This window comes from Gobio gobio (assembly GCF_949357685.1).
Source record: "Gobio gobio genome assembly, chromosome: 1".
In the NCBI taxonomy this organism is placed as follows: Eukaryota; Metazoa; Chordata; class Actinopteri; order Cypriniformes; family Gobionidae; genus Gobio; species Gobio gobio.
This window is the reverse complement of record NC_137097.1, coordinates 66,518,352-66,541,098: the sequence shown is the minus strand read 5'-3', so window position 1 is coordinate 66,541,098 and position 22,747 is coordinate 66,518,352. Positions and strand designations below refer to the sequence as shown.

General features: G+C 39.0%; 1 protein-coding gene across 2 annotated transcripts in view; it reads right to left on the bottom strand.

Moving 5' to 3' along the window:
* Positions 1–2,713: 2,713 nt before the first annotated feature.
* The window catches only part of plppr2a (phospholipid phosphatase related 2a), a 33,479-nt gene continuing 13,445 nt past the window's right edge, over positions 2,714–22,747 (bottom strand). The window contains exons 2-6 of one of the 2 annotated variants that reach the window (XM_079803811.1): positions 16,776–16,896; positions 13,622–13,872; positions 12,575–12,751; positions 8,911–9,038; positions 2,714–7,408 (exon numbers count right to left, since the gene is read on the bottom strand). In XM_079803811.1, the coding sequence (XP_079659937.1) occupies positions 7,300–7,408; positions 8,911–9,038; positions 12,575–12,751; positions 13,622–13,872; positions 16,776–16,896 (786 nt within the window). In that variant the 3' untranslated portion in view covers positions 2,714–7,299. Of the gene's footprint in view, positions 7,409–8,894; positions 9,039–12,574; positions 12,752–13,621; positions 13,873–16,775; positions 16,897–22,747 lie in introns of both variants that reach the window. The other variant, XM_079803812.1, reaches the window with a different exon arrangement.

The following is a 22,747-nucleotide window of genomic DNA, read 5'->3' as shown; positions in this document are numbered from 1 at the left end:
CGCGATGTTTATGTTTCGACCCGGCTTGAAGAATTCATCAGCCCACATTTGGAAAACATTTGGAAAAGTGTGAAAGCCCTTAGGAGCGCAAACTGTTATTTTTCTGAATGCTGTATGATATAGCCTAGTGTTATGTAATACAGGCTTGATTTATTCATTTATTTCGTTTAATTTTCTTCTACAATTAAGATGCTGCATGTGTTTATCCAGTCTAATCGAAGGGTGCGTCTCTCCCCCGACTTTCCCAACAAAAATCCCGCCCCCTCTCAGAAAATACATAAAACTGACTTTAAATGCGTTTAAAAGTAGCCTATTAAAATGGTACAATGGCATTGCTCAGTTCAACGTTTTGGGAAATCGGGCATTTTGTCCCGCGTCAGCATTTATTCAAAAGTTAATAACGCTCAACATTCAAAAGGTAAATAAGGATTTATTGACGATCCGACCGACCGTGACCCGAATATCATTAAAAATATTTTTGGATGACTCGTAACCGCGGGTAACCGCGGGTGGCCGCGGGCACCCGCTCATTTTGGATCAACCCGCGCATCACTGATATATATATATATTTATAGGAGTAATGGAAAGCACATTTTTCTTAAGGTGTGCCTTTAGCCTTGTTGCACCCTATACTCTTGTGTACTGTGTTACATTTTTGTTCTTGTATGTTACATTTTCGTTTGCCATCTTCGCCTTATTCTTAAGGAAGCATTATTTTGTTTCGCTTCAGCTATGATAAAGAGACATCCACTCTTGCATTGTGTGTTTGTGCATTTTGTGGGTGGAGCAATGAAGGGAGGGGTGTGTTTGTTTGGGCTGATTTCTAAAAATCAACAATGTTTCAAAGAAATCGCTTACTGCTCCTTTAACGTGGGCTGCGTTTAAGTCCAAGTAATGCCCTTCCTCGCTAACTTCCCTTCGACTTGTTCACTCAGATGTGGGTCATTGCTTACGTTGCACGAATGTCGACTACTGGTGGAACCCTGGCAATGCATTTAAATAGAACGGCCTCAGCCCTTGATCACTTAGAATCTGCAATGGAGATGATTCAGTTTTAGAGTTTTTTTTTCCCCTTATAAATTAATTTTTGCACCATTCTATAGGGCTGTATTTATGCTTGGACTGTTAAAAATTGTATATAAACAAATATTAAATATACACTATATTGTCAAAAGTATTGGGACACCCCTCCAAATCATTGAATGCAGGTGTTCCAGGCGCACAGTGTGCAGAAGTCGCCAACTTTCTACAGAGTCAATAGCTACAGACCTCCAAATTTCACGTGGCCTTCAGATTAGCTCAAGAACAGTGTGTAGAGCTTCAGGGAATGGGTTTCCATGGCCGAGCAGCTCATCCAAGCCTTACATCACCAAGTGCAATGCAAAGCGTCGGATGCGGTGGTGTAAAGCACGACTGTAGAGCAGTGGACACGTGTTCTCTGGAGTGAACAATCACGCTTCTCTGTCTAACAATTCGATGGACGGGTCTGAGATGGTGGTCGGCAGGAGAACCTAGGAGGACTAGCCTGAATGTTTGGTGGAGGGGGGATTATGGTGTGGATTTGTTTTTCAGGGGTTGGGCTTGGCCCCTTAGTTCCAGTGAAAGGAACTCTTAATCTAAATTCTAAATACCAAGACATTTTGGACAATTTCATGCTCCCAACTTTGTGGGAACAGTTTGGGGATGGCCCCTTCCTGTCCCATCATGACTGCGCACCAGTGCACAAAGCAAGATCCATAAAGACATGGATGAGCGAGTTTGTTGTGGAGGAACTTGACTGGCCTGCTCAGAGTCCTGACCTCAACCCGACAGAACATTTTTGGGATGAATTAGAGCGGAGACTGCGAGCCAGGCCTTCTCGTCCAACATCAGTGCCTGACCTCACAAATGCGCTTCTAGAAGAATGGTCAAAAATTCCCATAAACCTTGTAGAAAGCCTTCCCAGAAGAGCTGAAGCTGTTAGAGCTGCAAAGGGTGGGCCAACTCCATATTAAACCCTACGGATTAAGAATGGGATGTCATTAAGTTCATGTGCAATGAAAGGGCAGACGTCCCACTTTTTGGCAATATAGTGTATATTTATATTAAATATAAAATATAAAAATACACTGTTTAAAAAACTGTCAGCTACAAGTTTTAAATGCGGTTAAATGTCAAAATAACTCCAATGGCACTGCCCTAAATGGCAGGCTTCATATGCACTTATGGAATGGCTGCCGTGTGCACATGTCTGTTAAGTCCATGAGACCGTAGGGTGTCCCATTTGTCATTTTAGGTCTCAGAAGGGTGCTTGCGAGTCCTCTCTTTACGCTGGAAATGCGCCCTCGATGCGCACTTTTGCTGAGCGTGCACTAAAGCGAGCTCCACAGCAGACTTCTTCCCAAGTCAAAGCGGTGTACGTCATGAAAGTGCAGACTTGTAGGAAGGGGACTCGTGGTTAGTGTGCCATTTGAAACAGGGCCAATATCATACACTAGAGTTGTGTGGGTAAATTAAGCGTGACCTGCTGTGACGTCACATTTTTCTGCCTGAACATGTTGAGTAGACTCTCTCCCTCAGTCCAGGTTTCTTCGTCCACTTGACGTTTCATTTCAAAATGGTGGCAGGCGTTCTTCCGGGTGCCTGTTTAAAACTGGAGTAAAATGCAGCAATGGAACAGGGCTCAAGCAGTCAACAAAACCTTTATTAATGATGTCACAGAAAGAGTCAAGAGGCAGGTCACGCTTTTACTTTATTCAATTACCCAAAACACAGATCAATGACTTATTGGGTGTGTATAAATAAAGATCACCAAAGTAAAGTAACAAATCAATCCGGTGCACAGGAGTGGTATCATGTGCCAAACTTATTTTGTAATTGTTTTTCTTTTTTTATACAAAAAGACTTGTTTGCAAAACTGTACAAATATTTCTTTTTTAATTGGGTGTATGAAAGAAGAAATAAGAGAGCTGAGATCTACAGGTGAAAGATTTTTTAAAGGTGAAGCGAGTAATTTTTTCCATGTTAAATTTGTTCTTGTATCCTTGTTTAATATGCAAACTTACAAATTGATAATTCGTAGGTTGATTCCCCCAATAGCTCATCCAATAGCGGGAGTTTGGGGAGGGGTTTTATGTTGGTCTAATAGCAGATGTTTGGGAAACGTGTCTAAAATCGTTGTTGTTGCAGTTCCCTAGTCGTATAAAAATTGCACACTTCACCTTTAAGGGATTTTTAAGGGTGTAAATGTGTTTCTTAGCATGTGAAGCATGGTGCTCTTACAACAGAGACAGTAACTGTACGTAGCACAGAATGTGGCAGAGGCTGGACCTGGTGCCGGGATGTAAAGGCTGAGGGGGTATCAGACAGATTCATTTTCATCCGTTTGGAGTGTAACTAGGTGGAGAGTTTACACTCATATGATCAAAGTACACACCGTTTGTATACACAGCTTACTTACAGTACCAAACATTTAGTCTCTAAACACAATCCTTTAAAACAAAGTGAATAAAAGCAAGACTTTTAAAAATCTGAAAAATAGACAGAAACCAATTTAACAGAGTTCAATAAAATTATGTAGTATACATACACAAAACTTGGCCTATGGTACAGCACATCCATGTACATTGTGTCACTCATGAGCATCCTCAGTTTATCTTCAATCATAACATATGGACATGAATACGTGAGCATCACTTTGTTTTAGCTGCCTGAGACACCTAACCATTTGCTTCAAATTGACCCTATTTACTTGATACATTTTCCTGGTCTTGAATGATTCATTAGTGCATGTTCTTCCAAAAGAAATAATGTTTGTGTTAAAGAGGACCTATTATGCTTTTTTTTACGGTGCAACAGCATAATTGTTTACAAGTTACAAACCACAAAGTCACTCCAGAGGGAGTTATTCTCTATATTAGTGCACACGGTTTCTGAACTCCCTCAAATTGTAGTCTTGAGTTTTTTTCTGGGAACAAATACGTCACAAAATCCCATATGCAAAATAAAGGGGCATGGCCTGGTTGAGTGGAGTTAGTAGTGCGTTATTGTAAGGAGCATGACATTTCCCAAACACGCTCAAAGCGGTTGACCAATCACACCACACTGGTCCAGCTGACCAATCAGATGTGACGAGGTGGACGAGCGAGAGACGCGGGAAGAGCGAGCGAGACCGGTGTGTGATTGAGAACGAGCGTCACCTGCAAGGCACACCGGTTTACTCATGAGGAAGCCCGGAGGCATATAAGGACGAGCGACACCAGTGAAGACACCGCTTTTCCTTTCGTTTTGTGAAAGGTTCCCGCCTCCTCCTTCCCATATCAACGAACTCCGTTATATCAGAGCACATTGAGCTTTTCAGAAGGAGGGACTTCATAGAGACAGGAGCTAAACAGAGCATTAAGCTCGAGCCACACTAAAATATTTTTAAACTCTTATAATATTTTCAAAACGTGAGCGACCACAAACATGATAAGAAATCATAGATTTAACCGTTTTGTTCCTCTAGTGTGTGGAGGGCTGCGATGTGGCCAGGAAAGCACACCACACACTAACAGATCCCATTCGCAAATAACAGTCACGTCTGTGAACATGGGAAATCTCGCAAAATCTCTTGCATCAAACGTGACTTTAAAGTAAACTAACATGACGGACGACCAGCAAGAAGAAATTGCGTTTATAGTGTATGGACTGCTTTTTACAGAAAATTTGCGGGGGAAAAAAGAAAATGTTTAGATGAAGTCATGGAGACACTGTGGATGGACTTTACATGATACAGCGTGAGCTGGAGGTGAGTCTTCCAGCTCGATTTCTGATTGGGTATTGTTTTGTTTCACGTGATAATCTCCAGAGTGTGCACGCGTTTGTCCTCTGGGTTCCCCTTACACCAGGGGTTTTCAAACTGGGTTCCAGGGACCCCCAGGGGTCCTCCAGAAGATTCTAAGGGGTCCCCAGAAAATTTCAGAGAATAAAAAGACAAGGCAAAAATAGATAAAGTCTACAGAATATTCTAACGGTTTCATTTCTAAATGTTTCTCTTCTTTCTTGCCGTATACATATTTTCCAGAATTGTAGTATATGTTTGCTTTGTATCTTTCTAGTGAGTTTTTCTCACTATAGTCCCCTTTATCTGCTTACGTAATCTGCTAACATACATTTATTGTGAAAGTTGCTTATACAAATCCTTTTCATTGAAAATGTTCTTCTTCGGGTTTATACATCCAACATTACGCATAGCCGATTTAAGTTTGGGAACAATATGTTATATTTGTAATGTCACACTTACTACTTATCTTACAGTTTAAATGTTTTTTCATACATACAAATATATAGATGGATTTTAGGAAGGGGGTCCCTCATAAAAGGTTCATCATATTTGGGGGTCCTTGGCATCATAAAGTTTGAAAACCCCTGCCCTACACAACGAGATTTCAGATCCATGACACATGTTGAATATTTACGAGTCGAGATCGGGGCGCCTCCGACGTTCTTCCGAGCAGATTCAGCCACGCCTCAAACCACAGGAAAATCTAATAAAATTATTTTTTACCTAGGATTGTCAGAAGGGGAGAAATTGGCCCGATTATCTTTTAGTATGCACCCATTACTGACAGACTGAGAAGAGAGCTGCAACAGTCAAATATGTGGAAAACAATGTGTTTTTTGAAGCATGAAAACCTATTCTAGTAGACCACAAAAACAAAATCAAGACTTTGTAACAGGGCATAATAGGTCCTCTTTAATCTTTCATCAAAATGTAGATATCTTGCTCCAATATCTAAATGACTTTCCTATTTAGCTCTCATCACCTAGGCAGTGCAGGCTCATCAAATAGCTCAAATAACTTTAAAAGTTAAAATCTCACTGTATTACAAGGCATCCTGTGCTGTTTGAAAAGAGAATGATTTCATTGCAAGGTCCTTCCATAACATCATCAATACAAAATGACAGCCAAAGGTTTACACATACTTGCTAATAAGGGTTGTGCAAAATTCAGAATTGGTTCCCTTTCAATTTACAAACGTGAATTTTAACTAAATTGGCCACACCATCCATCCATCCAGTTACAAATGACTGTACAGTTACTTGAATTCCTTTGAATTTCAAATCACTTCCTTACATTCAAATCTGAACTGCAACTCTGCATCCGTCTGCTACCTCAGTTCAATTCAAATTCAGGAACCGAATTGTAAATTTAACATTTATTTTCAGTTCAATTCTGTATGGTGCACAACCCTGTTAGCAACACATGGTGATACAAATGTGAAAAGGTTATTCACTGTACAAGAAAGAAACTAGCTGACCTTCAGTTACTGCATTTTTGAAAACCTTCACCTAAAAATACCAACAACAATGCAGATGTTGTCTTAACTGTTCTGTTTCCGCCATGGGATGCAATTCTTACTTTTCTCTCCTGAGAAGCGAAGAATCCAATCCATCTTTGATGACAAACTGTAAGAATGTCTTGTGTCTGAAAGTGTTGTGATGCATTTGGGGGCGACAGTAATGAAAATGACAACTCACGTCAGACTGTGCATTACATCTAGCTGGTGGAGAAATCCTTGTGAGCACAAACTGGACATTAAATATTAAAAAGAATGCAGTGGTTGAGTTTTTGAGTGTATGTCATTAAACATCCCAATTCCTTCTGATGCATCCAAACTTTATAAGAGCAAGAAGTGTAGAGGTCCTTCCCTAAGGGAGTTCTTGATGTGCAGAATGTCCAGATATATGATGCTGATGAGATTGTCCAAAGTTCAGAGTGAATATGACTCAAAGACAACCAAAAGATACTCCATGATGCACTGCCTCGATTATCTTCAAAATTAAACAGTGTGATGATTATAAAAACTTAACTCCATCAGTACCATGACCAAAATAGAAAAAAATAGACATGCCTTTAACCAAAAGAAGAAAACGGTGCATGTATTTACATATGAATTGAAATATCTGCAGTAAAAATCAAGTTCTGCATCTCAGCCAAAAGCGGTTCAAGACTTCATCGGTTCCCCAGGAAATAGGTCAGGTTAAGGTTCGAGTCCAAATCCTCCACCCACAGTCCAAACAAACCCTCTGGCAAGAGTGAGACGCCTACCTGTGATTTCTGGCGTTCGAGATCTTCGAGCAGGCTCTCTCTAAAAGTGCTTCTCGTCGTTTTTGTTTGAGCGGTTTGTGGAGGCCCTATCGGCAGCATGGAGGATGATGGAGGATGAGGGGTTGGAGGTGAGGAAATCTAGACCTGCGTCGAGTAGGAGCGGTGCAGAGTGGTGGAGCGTCCCGAAGAGTGGGCGGCGCAGTGGCGCGCGTGCTGGGACGGCTGGTCTAGACTTCGCTGGAAATGGAGCGAGACGGTATGAGGACATCGGGGGGGACGGGGAACCGATGAGGCTGATGGTCATGTGATCTCAGTGAATGAAGATCCCCTTGGAGTCTGTAAGGGGGGAGAGAGAGAGTGTGAGGGGAGAAAGAGAGAAAGGATGAGAAACCAAGACTGGAAGGTGGAAACTGCGGAAACTAAAATGAGTGATGCACCGAAATTTATTTTTAACCAAAACACTCAAATTTAAAGCAGAAAACCGATACATTTTTAATAATAGAATTTTGTATGTTTCTACTCCAGTATGTTGATGAAATATAAACATTTAAGCTTGTTTTTATGACAGATTTATTCAGACATATTAAATAATGAAGACATCACAAGAGGTTAAGTATAATGAATATGTAATATAGTGCATGTATTTATTCAAATGCTCCTAAAATGGCATAATTTTTCTAGCTAACTATCAAGTTTATGGTAATTGAATGGCAATTCTGAGGTAAATGTAACATTACAGGACATTTTACAAGCCGTTTTATTAACGTTGATTGAGATTCCGTTTCTTTCAACATACCTTCTGATGTTCATTCATGTTTATTTTGTTCTATAACTAGTAGTAAAGAGAAAGAGATGATCAGTTCACTTCCCGCTTGAACTGAGGCGGCTGTGATCTGTCAGACCTCATTAAGAGTAAGGTTTTATTGTTTGGATTTTGAAATAAAATGGACAGAATCTGAACTTTCGCTGTGTTCGAAATCGCATACTGTAAAGTAGGTACTACATTCGGTTTGAAACATACTTTGTGACTATTAAAAAAGTGCATTCTATCTATGTGTGTTGTCTGTCATGTGACCTACAAGCGTTAGTTGCGTCTCTTCACTGCGTTTATTTTATATTAAAAAGTAACAAAGCACAAAGCTTATATTGGGTGACAGGTGCCAGCCCTAGCGTTTTGTGCATGAAATAGACACTGACACAGTTAAAACGGGTCATCGGAGAAGCGCTAATTAAACGGCACTCTTTCGGCCCTCCAAAACGATTTCAGCCAGAAATTTTCGGTTCATCACTAAACAAAATATAAGACTGAGGAAGAAAAGGGATGACTGAATGGTCGAGGTGACAAAGAGAGGAAAAAAAAGGCAAAGCACTTTCAAAAGTGAGGAGGATGAGGGTGGCCTACGAAGGGAGACTCACACTGCCGTAATTTTTCCCATCTAATTGCCTTCCGCCTTTGAAGTTCCACATGCTACACAGTCCACTTTCTAGAGACGCTAAATTTCCATCAGCCCTTTGAGGAATCAATGAGTTAAAGGCCCTAAACATTTTGTTGCTTCTCAGATACTCTATTATAAAAGTAATAGCAACGTCTCTTCAGGACAAGCAAAGAGCAGAATAATCCTCCAGAGCCAGTCAGTGGGTTTTGCAGGGTTGGTGTTAGGGTTGTGCAGGTTGGACATGCTAGTAAAGGGTGAAGGAGGGCTGGGTGGGTCGTGGGAGTCACAATAGGGTCCACTGGGTCAAAAAACAGAAGGACAGGGTGGGTCGTAATCCATCCCCCTTATGTGTGCAGCCCTGCCACTAACCCACTCCCACCCCTTACCTGAGTGCCACTTAACTTTTCAAGTGGACTCTCTACGCAGGGCAGCGCCACCATGGGCATGCCCAGCACAGACTCAGGACGCTGGGGTCGCGCTGGTGGGGGTGGGGGCTTTGCCTGCTGGAAGTTGTTGATCACGCACATCACCTAGAGAGAGAGAGAGCGAGAGAGAGAGAGAGAGAAAGAAGAGAGCGAAGAAAGATAGAGGGAATAAAGAAAAGAACCGGCGGAGGGAGTGATGGAGAGAGGGATCACTTGGGCAGTGTTTACAGTACACCTGGCATTAAGATGTGTTTTAGTTGATCGATCAAGTGGACAACGCTAAATACAGGCGTAAACAGGGTCTAAAACGTTTTGAGCTTGTCCATTTTCAACCACTTCCAGAGGTAGTCGAAAACACTTTAGACCGGATTGCTTTCATAGTGTAGACGCTCATGTGATCGAATGTGTTCAAACAGCCGCAAAAGACGCCTACTGACCTAATGAGTAAACATTATGGGAAGCGCGCTAGCCAGACGGGATTTAAACTTTTGTCGGCTGAAGACCCAAGTTTGGTTTGAAGATGAAAAACATACCAAGCACAATGTTCTCACCATTCCTGATTTCTAACACACTGTTCGTATCTAAATTGCATGAGCTTATTTTGTCCATTAGATCGAAAGATCTGAAAAAGCCCATACATTTACCCGCCCATAGACCCTCCCTTCAAAGAAATCAGGACAGAAGTGGTTGAAAGTGGACAAAAGAGACGGATTAAAACACTAGCCTGGTTCCGCCCTCCTACGTACTTCCGCTCAATTTTCATTTTCCTTCACTACTCTGTCTGGGACTGCGGTTTATTCTTAGGTTTTCTCTGAACAAATTTTTACTGGTCCAATCAATGAACAGAGGGAGTGGCTGAGAGCGATGACGTTGATGTCGTGCGCTAGTTTGAGTTGTAGTTCAGTAATGGCGGCGGAGAAAGATACGAGCGAAGCCATTCATTCCGTTGTGGCACCGCTGCCGAATATCCAGAAGTTAAAGCCGGAGCAAGAACAATCTTTGCTGAGTTTTGTTGGTGGCCATGATGTTGTGTCCCGGGAAAAGTTTGATTTTCCAGCTCGCTCCGTTAGTGGTGAAGGAGTTGGCTGAAGCCCCGGTAATTTTTTCTCGTGCGGTCGGAAGGTATTGTCATAATTTACAGCATGGGCGTCGGAACCATTCTATGTGGGACAAGACCCACCCACTTTTTACGATCAATGATATTGGACCCACTCACTTTTATCGTCTCTAATTCAGCACATGTCTGTTTACCTACCCCTAACCGATAAACACTTATTATTAAACACGTTAGATGCTTTATTTCCACTTTTCTAATATTGTCTTAATTTTTATTGAAATAAATGCCTTTCCAATCAGATATGTGATGCGAAAAGGGAGTAGAGTGAGTTCGGCAAAAGGCGGATTCGAACCTCGGGTCAATTTGCCTCAAAACTTGATGCTATGTGTCTTACCCCTACACTACTGCCACTCTCAGAGATACAGTGATTTCCGTAATTTTGTCTTGCTCAACCAGACGTTTAGCAAACAAGGCGGTATATTTGTACTTAATGTAAATGGCATCTACTCCAGTAAAAAAAATTCGGAGAGAGGACCCACCCAGATTTTTTTTGCTTCCAACACCCATGATTTACAGGGGCTAGTCAGTGATTGCCGTCCGTCTCCCACCACCCGCGTAAAAATCCCCGGCCGAATTACCTACTGTTTTAGACAAACACCAAGGTCGTGTGGTCATTTAATTGCTGTCCGAATCCACATCTCTGAGTTTTCAAGAATATATAACTTCAAAATTCACTGTTTATATCCTTTTTGACCACTGCAGAGCACCGTGCGGTTGCGCTTCGCTGTAATTTGGATGCATTTCTAGACTTGTATTTCTTTAAATGCTGGCGAGTATTTACAAGAGCAATATACTGTATTTCATCACCGCTCAAAAAATAAAAAGAAGAAAAGCACGTAAACATTTAAATTGGGCCGTTATTTACAGCAGCATTTATTCTTATCATACCAAGCATATGATATACAATCATGTTACCGACCACGTGAGCAGCGCGTTCCCGATCACAAAACTCTCTCCTCCACAATCCGAATGCACAAGGTTATCACTGAGGTGGCTGCACATTTATTTTTACAATAGGGACTTCCATGTGAGAAACAAAGGCGAACGGCGCATGACATGCGTCACAACCAAATGTTAGCGATTGGTTATGGCAGATCCAGAGTGGCTCTGGGCAGATTCAATAGTTTTAATCTTCAACAGAGTACCCGTCTTCAAGGAAGTAAACGCTTGTCAATGGAGAGTGGCCAGACTCTCTGTACAAATGAAATGTACAGAGAGTGATGTGTGATCAATGTGTGATCAATGTGTGATACGATCGACCAAAACGCATCTTAATGCCAGATGTAAACATTGTCTTGTGAAATATGCAAGTTGTCTTAACCACAAGCAGGTTTGATGACGCATCTTAAGTGATACTGAAACCTTGAATAACACTACCGCTCAAAAGTAGGTGTCATTACAGTTTTTCTCAGTCGCTTTGGTGCATTTCTCGAATCATCCTCGACATTTGCAAAACAGTAAGTGCATTTCTCAAAACAATTCGTACAAATAGCAAAACACCATGGATTACCTGCAAAAGCCAGTCTCTTGCTCAAAATCCTTAGTTCATCTCTCAAAAGTAAATATCTGTGTCAATGAACATGTCAGTGCCATCAGAATGACAAGTCCTTGTGTCATTGTGTACGGATAAGACGGTCAAATTGATAGTCATGTTGTCAATATAACTGTACTCTGGAGGGATGTTCTGATGTAAACTATGGCTAAAGTTTTAATGACAATTATTGTACATTGTTGGTTACACCTTAGTGTATGTGTGAGTTTGATTGTAAGAGACTGGACAAGATTCACATTTACGCTTTTACTGTTTGTACTGTAATTTGTTGACAGACCATGTCATTGTGATACAGAGAGAAAAAGACAGCACTGCATAGCACAAAGAAAAAAAACTGAAAAACAAAAGTAGAAATATGAACGTCTAACGGAAATGTATAGAAATATGCTTGACATATTACGACAACTTGTTCAACCATTTTGCATGTAAAGACGTATGCTATGAACTAATGCCTAAATGTTGTGGGGGGTGAGACTATTCAACAGAGACCCATTATAATACATTTTGATCAACATGACATAAGCAACTGATAATGTAGGAAACAGCAGAGAATTGTACATAATCATTTGCATGGATGTACACAAGCATTTGCAACTTGTTCAAAGAAATGAGAAACTGCTTTTTTGATGTGCACAAAAGACACAATGATGTGAGAATTGAACAGGTAGTTTTGAGAATTTCAATTCTGATCTGAGAAATGTACCAAAGCGACTGAGAAAAACTGTACGATTATTTTAGCTTAAAACGTTTTTTTTTTTAAGTTCAAAAGAAAAGGATTTATCTGAAATGGAATTATAAATGTCTGTATTTAAAGTAGTGATTTCCTTCCACAAAAACAGATGTACTGACCCCAAACTTTTAAACTGTAGTGTATTTGCATTTATTTATATATGCATATTATATATAAACTGCATGTATGCAAGAAATTATTTTGTCATTTCAGTATTATTTCATCCCATTACACACTCTCACCAGAAAGACAGCGATGGCTCCGCCAGTGAAGTATCCAGCGAGGACATCGGCCCAGTGGTTGCGGTATTCAGCCACTCTGACCACACCTACCAACATGGCCAGGCACAGCAGAGTCAGGCTGAGTGTGGGTTTGGTCAGACGTGTCCCTTTAGTCCTAAATACCAACGTCACGTACATCTGCAAGCACAGGCAGACAATGGTAAAGAATAAGCCTGATACAATAGACACACACACGTTGGGTTTCTATGTTTTATGGGGACATTCTATAGATATAATGATTTTTATACTGTACAAACTGTATATTATATCCCCCAAACATAAACCTACCCATCACAGAATAACTGCATTTTTACATTTTCAAAAAACATCACTTAGTATATAGTATTTTATGTTTTCCTCATAGGGACAAAAAATATTTTTTCGATGAATAGAAAGTTCAACAGAACAGCATTTATTTGAAATAGTTATTTTTTTGTAACACTTTAAATCACTTTTGCTGAATAAAAGCTGTATTAATTTCTTTTTAAAAAACCTTCCAATCTAATCATATTTATTTTGATTTATTTAGCTTGGAAAGACAAAATGCAGTTTATTAACACTTTATTTGTCTAGAAGAAAGGTTAAAAGCTTACAGAAATTGTCTTTAAAAGTCTACAATGGAAAAGGCACCCGTTTCACACAATGACACTGATGCAGGTGTGATTCTTGACAGTCTTAAGACCAAGACTTCCTTGTCTGACCAGATTCACCAGAAGGGACATGTTCAACCAGTTTTACCATGACATGGCCATACTAGTGCGCCAGCTAGACCAGTGCTACTGCTAACTACCATCAAATCAGCTGGAAAAGCACTGAAAGTCATAGTAGCGTGACTGTGAACTGCTCCAGCTACTACTTTTGTGTGCTGGGGTTTGTGAGATTGCTTATAAATCCGAAGATTGCAGCTGCACTATTTTGTTTGTCTGTCAGTACGTCCCCAAGGGAGTAGTTTCAGATTCAGTCACATGACTAAAATGATTAAAATAGTTCTAGGTTCATTATACTCACCACAGTATACACTGCAGAATAAACACTGAGGGCCGCATCCTTGGAGGGAAATGATTTCCGTGCAGATGCTACTATGAGGGGGTTTCCTGTGCAGGCTTTGCGCTCTGTGATGTACTGTAAGTTGGAATGGCAGCCCAGTGCTGTGTAGTTTGGTCTGCACGCTGACAAGAAGTGAGGCGTCTGGTTTCCTGTCACCACCTGTCCAGCATTGGCAAAGATGGTGGTGGTGAACACGCCGAAGGTATAGACGCCTGAGTGAGAGAACAGAGATGAAAGGCATCAGAAACGCATGCAAAACATGTAAAAATGGAGGCTGCTGATAAATTGGAGGCCAATTGCATGACATAGCCACTATGTTAAAAGGGTCATGAACTGGCTTTAAAGGGGTGGTAAACCACGATTTCACTATTCTAACTTTAGCTAGCGTGTAATGTTGCTGCTTGAGCATAAACAACATCTGCAAAGTTACAACGTTCAAAGTTTAAAGCAAAGGGAGATATTTGCTTTTAAAGAAATCAGTTTCTAAGAACTACAGCAAACGGCCAGTAGGCGACTACACACATTCCTCCAGGGTTGGTGACATCACCAGGCTCAATATTTACATAAACCCCTCCTCCGAGAATATTAAATAAGGGGGGGTGAGGCCATTTTGTATCGCGGCGCTGTTGTGGTATAGTTAGGCTGGAGTGTTGTTGCCGCGATGCCAAGGAAACGCTGTTATTTTCATCCGGATTGCAGGTCTGGGGTACTTGCTCTGTTCAGCCTTCCTTGGGACGGGGGTGCGTTGCAGAGCGTTTAACATACAGCATGTTATATGCACGTGTGTTTGAGTCAGCGGGGAGTCAGGCGCGCAGGGCTCCTGCAGCACATCTAACAGAGGAAAACATCCACCGTCTTCGCGATTTCAATGCCAGATTTGCACAACGTCAGCTGCGTGAAAAAAACACTGCCGGTGCGTGGATGCATGACGCGCGCGCTGCACATTTCACGGAGGACAACACAAACTTCCACAAACTTTGCGAGTTCAATACAGGATTTGCACAACGGCTTGTCCTGAAAGCTGGATTTACAAACAGAAGCTGTTCACGGGCCACAACCTGTAAGTCTGATTTATTTTTCATCGATGTGTTTTCCTGTAATAGGTTGTAGCAAGGAAGTAAACAGATGACAACACTGTTCTGCAAACCAGTTTGTTAAATGCTCATTCATACTTAACGTTATCCGACGAACACCTAACGTTACAAACACTAACATTAAAATCTCAACAGCGAACTTGGCATTAGTGTAAATGATTCTTTGATTAGAGCTTTTATGTATTGTTTATCTACAGGCATGCTAAACATGGTTCTGTGTGTGATTTGGCTAACTTACTAGTTAAAGCCAGTGCTTAGTGTTTGTTTTGGGTTAGTTCTTGCAAAAGATATTTGGCTATAATCGTTCTAAAAATACAAAAGTTAAAGTGCCATTCAGTAGCGATTATAGATCCGCAGTCTTTACTCTTGAGGACTGAACAGGTTCTGCTCGATCATCTTCACTCAAATGTTCTGGGTCTGATTCGGGCTCATATGGTTTTATTGACGGCGTTGTTTCTAATACTGACCAAAGCACAGCCTCCAGGTAAAGGTAAGGGGCGTGACGTTTCCGACATACGTGCACTAGGCGTTTAGCGAATCACAACACACTGGGCCAGCTAACCAATCTGAGCCCATTGCGTATTTTTGAGGGACTGGCTTCATACAACCCGGAAACCATCAGACCGTTTTACAAGGAGGGACAGAGCAGTGTAGAATAAAGGTCAAATATATGACAAATAAGGCAATTTTTTTTAAAACGAAGCATGAACACATGTTACAGTGCACCCCACAAACACAGTCAAGCCTTCAAAAGAATGTGTTTTACCACCCCTTTAAAACAAAAAGAAAAGTATACTGTTGTCAACTTATAACGATTGTGTGGTTTTTACATTCAAAAACATCATAATGAATAAGTAATAGGCTATTTTCTACCCTGGTTTTGAGCCTAGCTCTTGAAACGCTCGGTTTTTATGGGCGTGCCAGATTGAAGACTGGGAAGTAAACACCCACTGCTATGAACAGTTTTGCATATTATAATGAGCTTCGACTCCGTCAGTACATGTGGGAATTGTTTTGAAAACGGCAACCGGAATGAGTCGCCCAGAGCAGAGCTCGCATTATGTCTTTATCAAACAAACACAATGATTTATCTCTCATCCACCGGAAATTAATTGGAATATTATTTTTTATTTCTTGGCCCGTCCGATCGGTGGATATAACTGCAAACCGTGCATCACTAACACACACAAACGTGCATCAGCTTCCACGATTGTATTTTCCTTCAAATATCAAGTCAAGAGAGTGAACAACACAAATGAAGAAAGGAATGTTATTTCACTATTTAAGATAGTCAGACAGGCCAGTGATACATTTTGGTAGCCCGACTTAAAAACACATAGCCCCGGGACGTCGGGCTTTGCGAGCTCTGGCCCATACATTTTGATAAAAGTTTGACAAGGGCCAAATTGTGATGGCTAGACGACTGGGTCAGAGCATCTCCAAAACTGCAGCTCTTGTGGGATGTTCCCGGGTCTACAGTGGTCAGTATCTATCAAAAGGGCTCCAAAGAAAGGAACAGTGGTGAACCGGCGACAGGGTCACTGGCCACCAAGGCCCATCATGGAAACGGTCTTCCCTGGTGGCTGTGGCTCTTTCAGCAGGATAATGCGCCACCACAAAGCAAAAATGGTTCAGAAATGGTTTGAGGAGCACAACAAGGAGTTTGAGGTGTTGACTTGGCCTCCAAATTCCCCAGATCTCAATCCAATCGAGCATCTGTGGGATGTGCTGAACACACAAGTCCGATCCATGGAGGCCCTACCTCGCAACTTACAGGACTTAAAGGATCTGCTGCTAACATCTTGGTGCCTGATACCACAGCACACCTTCAGGGGTCTAGTGGAGTCCATGCCTCGACGGGTCAGGGCTGTTTTGGCAGCAAAAGGGGGACCAACACAATATTAGTTCATATTGTTATGCCTGATCGGTGTATATTTTCTCCAAATTCCTACATTTCCTCGCTTTCTTCTCTTCCTAAAAAAGGGTGATTGTTAGTTCTTCTCCACTGAATGCGGATGTACCTAGGAAGCGTATGATGCGTCTGAGCAGGGGGCTGAAGTAACAGCAGTCGGCTGTGACTATGGTCTTCTCCTGCGTGCCCTCCGACCTCATGAAAAACGCCATCACCTCGCCAGCCAGAATCTGAGGAGGAAAACACACAAATGAATCGAACAGTAGCTTTGCTTCAGCCTGCCAGAACATTCACCACCCCATTTGTTTTGGCAACATTTGTTGTAGCTCCATTTGGTTGAAATCCCAGTGCAGGGAAACATGCACACACTCTTGTTAAGCAGGCGTTTTGTGCCTCCATGTGAATTTGAAGCGTGAGTTGCTAATAGTCCCTCATTTTCAGCGTTCTCAAATGCCAACACCAGAACCTCATTATTTCTGATCTCCCTGGTTATGGTTAAGACGAGTAACAGCTCATCATCGTGACTAATTCTGCTTTGCAATGCAAGAGCTACGCACACGGCCGTTCTCTATGTGTTTGTATACTCATACTGTATGTCTCATCTGCAATGCAAATAGTAAAAGGAACTGCATTATTCACATTTATAACACATTTCCCTGACATACTCAGTTCTGATTGGTCAATCATGTCATTCTGTGGTCAAAAACTGTGAACAAAACTATGCTGAGTGCATGAAACCATCAAAATACTGAAGACATTTATAAACCAAACAAAAACCATATAAGAGATTGGGGGGGGAAAGTTTTTCATGTGTGTGAAAGTCTAAAATATTGGAGACCATATTTGTATATAAATGAAACCATATAAAATAAAGATTAAAATGAAAACAAAATACATAGGATGGAAATCTAATAATTATACAGATGTAATAAAATAAAATTATAAAGAAAATGTCTAACTTAATGTGAGTAACACTAAATGTCAAGATAAAAAAAATAGCATTTTTTAAATGATGCAATTCATGGATATGTTACTACTTTTAAATTTTTGATTTTAAGAGCATTGACATTTTAAGAACATTTACTATAAACATTAAAAACATTACTAGAATTATAAAACGTATAAAACACTGAAAGTCATGTTAAAAAAAATTGCATGGGGTGGTATGCATGAGATTTGCATTGAATAAAACAAATAAATATAAATAAACAAATAAATATAAATAAACAAATACATATACATATACCGTTAAATAAACAAATAAATATAAACAAATAACTATAAATATAAATGAACAAACAAATTTAAATAAACAAACACATATATAAATAAACAAATAATGTATAAAACAAAATAAATATAAATACAAATAAACAAATAAATTAATACATACACATATAAACAAAGAACTATAAATAACAAATACAAATATAAATAAACAAACGAATGTAAATGAATAAACAAATCAGATATATAAATAAACAAATACACTAATAAATATAAATAAATAATCAAACAAATAAAATAATATATACAAATATAAATAAACAGATAAATATAAACAAATAAACAAATATAAATAAACAAATAAAAACAAATAACTATAAATATAAATAAACAAAAAATTATATAAATAAACAAATACATTTTATAAAACAAATAAATATAGATAAACAAACCAATAAATATAAATAAACAAATAAATATAAATAAACAAATATATATAAACAAATAAATGTATAAAAACAAATAATATAAATATAAACAAACAAACATAAATAAAACAAATAAATAAATATAAAAACAAACACATATAAACAAATAAATGTATAGAAACAAATAAATATAAATAAACAAATATAAATAAATATACAAAAAAATAAATATACAAATAAAAACAAACAAACACACACCCACACCCACACCCACACCCACACCCACACACACACACACACACACACACACACACACACACACACACACACACACACACACACACACACACACACACACACACACACACACACACACACACACACACACACACACACAATAAAATATGGATAAAACAGACTCTGAATAACTAAAAAAAGTGAATAACTAAAAGTCTTGTTAAATATTTGCTAAATGTTGTTAAAATGTATGCAATTCATGCAAATATTACTACATTTAAGTTTTTTTTTTTAATTTATAGAGCATTAACACTTTACAACAGAACCTTTAATTGGGTACAATAAATGAATTTTGACTTGTGATGTAGCCTGAATCATAATGACCCCGTGTTCGTTGGTTGGCCAGAGGAGAACTAGCCCCCGACTGAGCCTGGTTTCTCCCAAAGGTTTTTTTCTCTCTCATTCTGTCACCTGATGGAGTTTGGGTTCCTTGTCACCGTCGCCTCTGGCTTTCTTAGATGGGGACATTTAATATTCAAGAATATTATTAATCTGACAGCGTTGTTGTATGAGAACTGAACTGAGATGGGCGATCACATCATTTTTTTGCAGAACTGCTTTATAGATTAAATGAACTCATTTAATAATTGACGATCTTCACACCGGAACTGAATCAACACTGAACTGACTTTTTTCTGTTATTACTGTAAAGCTGCTTTAAAACTATCTGTGTATTGTATAAAGCGCTATATAAATAAAGCCGACTTGCCTTGAATGAACAATTTCTGTATTCTGTTGGGTCATGAATGATAAAAAATAAAACTAGTTGAGAACCACTGAACTAAACATCTGAACCATACTGGCAAGCACTTCCCTGGTGGCAGAAGAACAGGAGACCATAACACCAACATCAAATCCACGACCTCAAACTCGAAGAGACAGAGAGATACGTCAGGGATGAGACAGTGAGGGACAGGGACACGGCATTCACCTCACACATTTCCCAGTTTAGCACCTGACCGCTGACACAGACTGACATCAGTGATGCGCAGACACACACAGAGGAAATGATCAGACACACAGTCAGTCCATATGACGCATGCAGCAAGAAAAAAAATGTGGTCGGCTTGGAACGATATCGTACTGAATTGGTCTTAAAATCCGACTGTGATGTTGTGGTTGTGCATCTAATATACAGTGTTGGTGAGACCGTGAACATCAGTTCAAGTGTGAATAACACACCATTAGATGAGATAAAGCTGAGCTTCTAGATCCTTCTATCAGCTTTTATAGCCTTTCATGGGCGATTAGGCTTGTGGGCTCATGCTTCTCATATCAATGTATATTTTAAAGCAGATCTCAACACCACAACGGCTCCCAACTGAGGGCAGGAAAGTGTCACCCGCAGGATATGAAGTCTAATTCCCACCATACAACCACAAGAGTATCTGATACCATAGTAAATGATAAGAGATCACAGCACAGAATAGAAAAAAAGGGATAGCTCACGTTTATATTAAGTTAACTTTCATTAAGTCAACATGTCACCCCATTTACTTTGTTTATACACGTTTCTGTGTTTCTCTTTCTGACTGAATATCCTATTTATGAAAAAAAAGCAAGTAATACAACATATTACAGAACTACAATGGGTTGTGAATGTCAAAAATAAGACATCTGATGTTATTATTCAGATAAATCATGAAATTGGGAAGGGTTTCCACGACACATTCAAAAGTGTCGTTTTTTTTTGGTAACACTTTACATTAAGGTTCCCTTTGTAAAGGGTTTATAAAGGTGTTAATAAACAAATGCATTATAAATTTGCATTGATAAGCAGTTATATCTGCATGAATAAAAGGAGTGACTTTAACGCAATGCCTGCCAAATAGTGAGCCATTTTTAACTCGCGTTATAAATGCTTAAAAATTGTATTTATTCACACGTATTTTACTCAATACCAGATTCCTGATTTAGCAAAAATAGACAATCATAGTGAGACTGAAGGGTGTTGTATTTGCGGTTCTCATTAATATTTCATAACTGCCACTTTTCTTAAAATGTTCCTTTCTCACCCATGATATCCCACAAAAAGCTCATGATGCCTATCCACAGCTGTGTATAAAACAGATCTTTTTTTTTGTTTATCAAGATGAAATAATCAAACTTTAATGATTTACAAACATTTATAACCTGTGAAAGTGAACCTTAATGTAAAGTGGAAACCTGTGAACCTGTTCACTTCAGGAATCTGGTTTTGAGTTAAATAAATAAAACTGTGTGTGAATAAATACAGTTATTAATGGAGTAAAAAAGTAAAAAATGGCTCACTATTTGGCAGGTATTGTGTTAAAGTCACCCTTTTTATTCATGCAGATACAACTGCTTATTAACGATTTACAATGCATTTTTAAACTAGTTATTAGTCATTAACAAACACCTTTATAAAACCTTTACAAAGGGAACCTTAATGTAAAGTGTTATCGAGTGTTTTTTTTAATGTTTTTGAAAAAAGTCTCACCAAGGCTGCATTTATTGGATCAAAAATACAGTAAAAGCAGTAATATTTTAATTTTCAGCATCATTACTCCAGTCTTCAGTGTCACATGATCCTTCAGAAATCATTCTGATATGATGATCTGATGCTCAAGAAACATTTATGATTATTATCAATGTTGAAAACAGTTGTGCTGCCTCGTATTTTTGTGGAAACCATAATGCATGTTGTTTCTAGTTTCTTTGAGGAATATAATTATCAAATAAACAGCATTTATTTAAAATAGGAATGTTTTTGTAACAATATGAATGTCTTTCTTTACTGTCACTAGTATTAAAGTATTAATTTCTTTAAAAACTTAAATCTTACTGACCTCAAACTTGTTTAACTACATTTTTGGAGTTAATATATTTGCCAGAAATGCCATTTCAAGATCACGTCGATACGTAACATATTCATATATACTATAAATACACCTGCATCGTTTAAATGCGCCTTCTGTTCATCTCCAGAGCTCCATAACACAAAACCAGACAGTCAAGAGATGCTTTTTTTATTATGTGTGATGAAACCGAATGAAAGCCTAGAGGCCTGACACTGATGCTTTACCCCGTTTCATCTTTGCTCTTATTGTGACGCAAAACAGATCATAGACGCACTCTTTCCTGAGGCTAGGAGTGGACATTCATTCCATGACAGAGAGTGCACAGTTCAGACATATGTTGAAATGCCAGTGCATTCACCCCCTCGAGTAGCTAGTGCCATCTGCTCCCGTTTCTCAGGTGGCATCACTGTTCCCCCTCCACACGCTACAACCCTCCCTCTGGCCAAAAGGTTATATTTAGGCTGTTTTGATGCAATTTACACCACCTCAGGCTGAAACATAAAACTATTTTATGTCGCTGATAAATTAAAGTCGGCATGAAAAGGAAGTTGTGATTTTTCTGCTCTATTGCGACATATTCGAGTGAAACGGCTTCTCAGTAGGGCTGCAACTAACGATTATTTTAATAATCGATTAATCTGTCGATTATTTTTTGATTAATCGATTAATCGGATAAAAAACCATTAGTTTCCAATAATTTGTTCAAAAACAGAACTGACAGTGCAAATTCACAGTGCAAAAAATCTTCAGAAAGTGCACAGGTTGCGACAATAAATCTTTTTTTTTTTATAAAGAAAAATACTAATCAGAAAACTTAACAGGATGTTAGAACTTGTTCTCCTATACACTCAGACGCACACACACTCACAAACAAAATTTAATGGGTTTCGTTAAATTATAATGCATTAAGAATTTCTCTAAAATGTCCAAACCCATTATATACTCCTGGAGAAAACATCTACTGTATTAACCTATTAATATGAATGACATTACAGTTTAAACATGCAATACAGACACAGATTTAACTGCTGTGGCATATAAACAAATATTATGTAACAATTAAATAAAACTACTCCTCTTAAAGAAGAACACAATGTCTTATTTTCAATGAATGATATGCATTCTTTATAACAACTTGCATACAACATTCCTTATAGATTAAATATGGATTAAAATATTAATGTATAATAAATATAATGAATCCTTATTAGAACTAAAGAGGTGATTTTCTCTGTCTTTTGTTGTTTGATTAATATTAAAGGGATAGTTCACCCAAAAATTAAAATTCTGTCTTCATCAAACATCTC